Source organism: Chiloscyllium plagiosum, chromosome 1, assembly GCF_004010195.1.
Source record: "Chiloscyllium plagiosum isolate BGI_BamShark_2017 chromosome 1, ASM401019v2, whole genome shotgun sequence".
Lineage (NCBI taxonomy): Eukaryota > Metazoa > Chordata > Chondrichthyes > Orectolobiformes > Hemiscylliidae > Chiloscyllium > Chiloscyllium plagiosum.
This window is the reverse complement of record NC_057710.1, coordinates 137521971-137527970: the sequence shown is the minus strand read 5'-3', so window position 1 is coordinate 137527970 and position 6000 is coordinate 137521971. Positions and strand designations below refer to the sequence as shown.

The window sequence follows — 6000 nt, the reverse complement described above, 5'->3', positions numbered from 1 at the left end:
CTATCTCCTTTTCCACCTATCCACTCCACCCTCTCCTCCCTGACCTATCACCTTCATCCCCTCCCCCACTCACCCATTGTACTCTATGCTACTTTCTCCCCACCCCCACCCTCCTCTAGCTTATCTCTCCACGCTTCAGGCTCACTGCCTTTATTCCTGATGAAGGGCTTTTTCCCGAAACGTCGATTTCGCTGCTCCTTGGATGCTGCCTGAACTGCTGTGCTCTTCCAGCACCACTAATCCAGAATCTGGTTTCCGGCATCTGCAGTCATTGTTTTTACCAAAGCAGGAAAGTGAACAATCAACAAGTGAAATTGACACAGAATGAGATGCAGTAGGTTAGACCATGCATGAAACTGATAGCTGGCAAGTGGGCTTGATAAACAGACTATAGATGTTCAGGAGACAGTAAACAGAATGAATGTATAAGGAGATGGACCAACCAGCAGTGGGAGAAGCAAGTATCAGACCAACCCAACAGGTCTCACACACAAACTGTGGGACAGACTCAGGCCTGGACCAGACACAGTCAAGATCAGCACACCCATACAAACTGGTCGAGTGAGCAAGTAGTAAACCACTCACTTCATAGAGAGACTGTATTTGGACTATCAGACAGATAACCAGAGCAATAGTAAAAATTGGACCAATTTCGATATGCCAAGATTTTCTATGCAACTTTGATACCAGTGTGTTGCCCTTAATTATTTTGCACTCTGCAGCCTGTGGTGATGTCCCTCAAAACACCACTAGCTCAGAATTATTGTCATGATGTGTATGACAATGAGTTAAAATCTCAGATCTCACCCTGCAGGAGCTGGGGGTGAAGGGGCAGAGCCACTTTGACCAACATAGCTCCAACTACACCCTGAGTTATAATATTGGCCAACACATTAAAAAGTTTTCCATCAATCATCATCCCCAGTCCAGCATTCTGAAAATCAAAGTATTTCCTGATTCATACCAGATCCAGTGGTTTCTAGACCCAAGCCAAGATATGTGTAAATCCTTCCCATGGGTGAATGATGGCAAATTATTCAAACAAAATTGCAGCTTCAGCAGTAAAGAGTAAAAGACCATTGTTATTACAAATGGATCAGCATTGCACTACCTGGATAGAGGGAAAATGCTAAGAAATTTCAAGAAGGAGGTTGAAAATACTACATCTTGCAGAGTTTTCAAATTAATTCACAGCTGGTAAATTAGAGAGTCTCGTTTTGAGCGATTAATGAAACACTGCAGGCCAAAAGCTAAAGGGAACCAAGAAGGTTAAAGTTCATTGTAACTTCACATGAAACTGCATTACGCAAGACTGTCCAATCTATAATGCTGCCATTTTTTAAAAACAGAGATCGAGAAGATATAAGTAAATTATCCAACGGTAATAAGGCTACTTTCATTACTGCAAGTTTCAGAAATTAAGCTGTTTCTGCTCATTCTACAATAGATTATTTGCCAGAATTTACTGTTAAATTTACTGCAAGGCTAATGGTACTCACCACTATGCATTTATCAATGGCTGCTTTGGAACAGATGGTTGATTACATAAGAATATTCCAAGAAGCTGTTCATTCTTAGCTTTGTGAACACAGCACCAATCTCTGAACCCTCCCCATTTTCAAAAGCACCTGCTATATTTGGCAATTAATTGTCCACTAAACCTACAGCAGACAATTACCTCTTGATTTCTTTTTATTCAATCTATTTTTCTAATCAACCCTCTTCAGATATATTGTTACATACCCCTAGAGCATGTAAGACTTGAACACAGGCATTCTGTTCCAGGGGTAGAGACACTACCACTGCACCACAAGATAAGCCCCAGAAAATTACCTCGTTATCACAAACTGAAAATGTGTTGCTGGAAAAGCGCAGCAGGTCAGGCAGCATCCAAGGAGCAGGAGAATCGACGTTTCGGGCATGAGCCCTTCTTCAGGCTTATGCCCGAAACATCGATTCTCCTGCTCCTTGGATGCTGCCTGACCTGCTGTGCTTTTCCAGCAACACATTTTTAGCTCTGATCTCCAGCATCTGCAATCCTCACTTTCTCGTTATCACAAACCCAAGTATTGCTTTAACAATGTTAATGATTGCTAATCAAACTCTCTGTATCAGACAATAATTATTACAAATATGGAGTCTCATTCCTTCAGGCTTTAGGTTTATCAGAGATTATAAAAATGTTAAAATGACAAATTCTGCTTTTTCTAACATTTAAATTTTTAAAATTCTCTCAATTCAATTTCTTTTCACTCTATTTTTCTTTCTGTGATTTGTTCAATGTAGAACTCACTCTCCTTAATTCACGTTCTTTGTCAGTTCATTCTCAGTCCTTAAATCTGTTTAGTTAAGGAGTGTTGGTTATTCTGCTCAGGTGTGCTGTTATCATCACTCTGCCATTTTAACCACACACTCTCAGCCATTTAGTGGGCAAAGCCTTTTCAATGTGAACATTGAAGGGTCACATCCAAGTTTAGGACCAATACCATTAGGCACCTGGTACAGAAAATCCTGGCCCAATAGTTTAATCCATTTGAAAATCACTTCCTCTCATTGGCAACCTTGTTGGTGGGTTTAGGAGAAATCAGTTGAGGTACAAATCCTACTGTTTTTTTTTGCGACAGTTCTGGAAAATTTTGATCGATTGGACAAGACAGTGGTAATTTGGGAGTTTTTTTGTTGACTTCTAATTATCCTTAAATATTGAGTATTACTTCTCAGGCATGTAACCACCTGGCTGAGTTAGCAAATAAACAGAATGAAGAGGAATTGCTCAGATCATTACATACAATAAAGTCACATGCACATTTTCAATAATTACGTCTTCTGCATAACTACACAGAGCAATTGGGGCACAAAGGAATTTGAACAGAAGTCACTGCAATGTTGTAATCGAGAAGTCAAGTTCACAAACCTTGCCAAGTATCTCCGGAAGTCCCAAGATCTGACCAACAAAGACACCAACACAGATGAAAATGGATGTGATCTGCCCTAGGGAGCCACGGATTTGCTTCGGTGAGATTTCACCCAAGTACATAGGAAGGGCACTGAGGGCAATGCCTGCAGAGAAGGCAGAACTTCAACATCAGATACCTAATATCGTGTGTCACATCACTGCAAAAATGAAAACAATGTGCCTACAGTTAAACACAGCAGCAAGCATTATCTGTAAAACAGTGTGCTGATTTGGGTCTGTCTGATTGCCTGCAATAACACAACGTTGGATTGCTAGAAATAAACGCATGCTGAGAAAAGGCAATTTTCAGAAAATAGTTTTATCTCAGCAGAATACTTCATTAAATTACATTTCTCTACATTCTTAAAACACGTTCTTGTCAACAGAATATCTCAACTACTTGTGCAATGCCGCATAAAGATATTAAGTTCCAAAAAAAGGTTAGAAATATAAGCAAGTAAGGAAGGATACTGGATCTTCTGTGGCTGATTATCTGGAATATTCTACTGTCACACAGATACAGCTTGTTCAGCCCAGCAGATTTATGGTCCACGCAAACATTTCATCACCCTTCTGATCAAATCCCCATCAACATATCCTTCTAAAACAAGAGTTGAATATTGTAGATGCTGAAACCATGAATTATTTTTTTTAAAAGTACTGCAAACAGGTGAGGCAGCATTTGTGGAGTTAATGGGTTGAAGCTATGGTTTATTGGCTGAATTGCGTTGAGTGTTTTTTTTGTGGAGATTCTCACCGTATAGCTCAGCAAGACTTTCATTGTATCTTTCCAAACTCACCTTATTAATTACTAGCCCCCGCCCCATGGTGTCCCTCATGTCTGATTTTATTCTGATCTTCTCACGTGTCATTTCTGGAACAATTTGTCAGTTATCAGATATCTACCGAAAGATCAGCTGAGTGTGTGTCCTTGAGCACATGGTGCCCTTGCTGAAGCATTACAACGGTAGCTACATGTTCAGCATTGAACTATGGTAGTGTCCTGTAAGTGGATCAGAGATGCACTATGAGGGTTCTTAAAGGCTGGCAAACATCAGATGCCACTGACTATAGAAGTGGGGTGCATGTAAACAGTGCCCATGGAGTATGCCCTGAAATGTTAATGTGCAAGGTTCAATATGGAAGTCTGTTGGAGCAAGCAGTAAGGTGAATGAAACAGATTCCTGCCTTGGTTTCCATGGCAAGTGCTCCTGATGTTGAGTTTGTTTGCCAAGTTTGGTCAAATAGGAAGCTGAACGTTAATGAGTACAATTGTGGCATTACTAAGGCATTTAACAAGATATAATCCCCCTTAAATGGCAACTCATCACTGACCACTCAAAACATCACTTGTGAAAAGCAGAAAAACTGGAACACCAAGCCTGTCTTCCCATTCAATTCTGTTACACATCCTGCCACAGTCCATGTCACTCATACCGCTGTCAGATTCTGCCCAATGATTCAGGTAAATGACTGAGAGGTGGGGGGGTCACTTTAATGTTTCATTCAAAAGACTGCATCTGAGATAGGGTAGCATCCCCTCCCTACTGCACTGGAACATTGCCTGGGGTTTTGTGTTTGAATCCCGGAATGGAGATTTCAATCCCTAACTTCAGACTCAGTCACAACACTGCTAATATAAGGCTGACACCGAGGTAGGTTGTAAGGTTCGTAATTCTGAGCAATATTCTTTGCCATATTCTTTCAGAAGTGTCCTTTAAATATTTTTCTGCAATATTGCTTGCTTTGGCAACTTCCCTCCCTTATCCCTTCCCTGCCTTTCTTTGCCATTACACAATGATTTCAAAGCCCATATGAGTACTGGCAACATATCTTTCTTTAAAGCTGCATAACCCAGAAACCACACCTACAGTCATTATTTATCACAGGCTCTGCTCATTCATCATTTATTTTTAAACTCTTCCCATTCGAAGAAGAATCAACCAGCAAGAAAAATATCAAGCTTAGACCAGAAGTTACTTCACCTTGCTTTACATTCCTCTTGGATATGTTAATCAAAATGAAATTAGAATAATGTGGACTTGCTATAAGTCCCTGTAATCTACGGTTTCTTAGAGAGTGAGATTTTCTTGGGTCAGGCTGCAATTTCTGTTGAGAGAAAGTGAGGACTGCAGATGCTTGAGATTCAGAGTCAGAAAAGACCTTGGATGCTCCCTGATCTGCTTTACTTTCTCCAGCGCCACGCTTTTCACCGCCGCAATTTCTGTTTTTCCCATTGCTCAGTTGATTAGTGCAGTCAGGCACAGCCCCAGGAGAAACCTCCACTCATGTGACAACTCATAGTCTGTTTTTTTCTGTAAAAACTTAGCGGAAAATAATGGGGGATGTCCCAGCAGTAGCAGTCTGATAGGTAAGAAAAGACAGAATTGGTAGCAAGGGGCTCTGAGAGGCAGCTCACTTCACTGTCAATTAACAAGAACCCTGTTGGTGTCCAGTCAATTGACTGAAAATGCCAGAACAGATAATTAATGAAAATCCAACTAGAAAGCTGAGGCCTTGAGTCTCCAGATGGTTATTCTCTATCAATTTGTAATGGCACAGTCATAAAATAATGAAGGTTTATTGTGTTTAAATATTCCAAAACAAATCTGAATTGCTAAATAGGCAGCTGCAGCCATAATGCAACTGAGAGCGGAGAATGTCTGTCCAGGCTGCTCTGATAGGGTCAGAACTAGGGTCAGGGAGAAGAACATTTCTGTGTCTTGTTGAACTGAGGAAATACAGTTCATTTGTGATTTTGGTATTCAAACTAACTTGAAAAGTTAATGTTTGCAATGCTTGGAGTCTGGAAACCATCAAAACTGAGTGCATTCTCGTGATATTACCAAAGCAGTCAGATTCCAGACAAGAACCTGGCTTGACACTTAATGGTTTTAGTTAATTTGACTTTAACAAGGTGGTTTCTAACTGCAACACAATGCTGCAACTGTTACCTTAACCATAAAATGGAAGCTCGGGATGAAATAAATGAAAAATAAAATGTAAAATAATTCAAAGTACATACTAACAATACAATTTAAAAG

General features: G+C 40.3%; 1 protein-coding gene across 8 annotated transcripts in view; it reads right to left on the bottom strand.

The window, feature by feature from the left end:
- The window catches only part of slc2a9l2 (solute carrier family 2 member 9, like 2), a 368855-nt gene that overhangs the window by 242895 nt on the left and 119960 nt on the right, over positions 1 to 6000 (bottom strand). For all 8 annotated transcript variants that reach the window (XR_006312845.1, XR_006312847.1, XM_043698097.1 and 5 more), the window contains one exon: positions 2915 to 3060. Coding sequence is in view for 6 of the 8 variants with exons in the window: in XM_043698097.1 (XP_043554032.1) it covers positions 2915 to 3060 (146 nt within the window). In the remaining 2 variants the exon portion in view is untranslated. The remainder of the gene's footprint in view (positions 1 to 2914; positions 3061 to 6000) is intronic.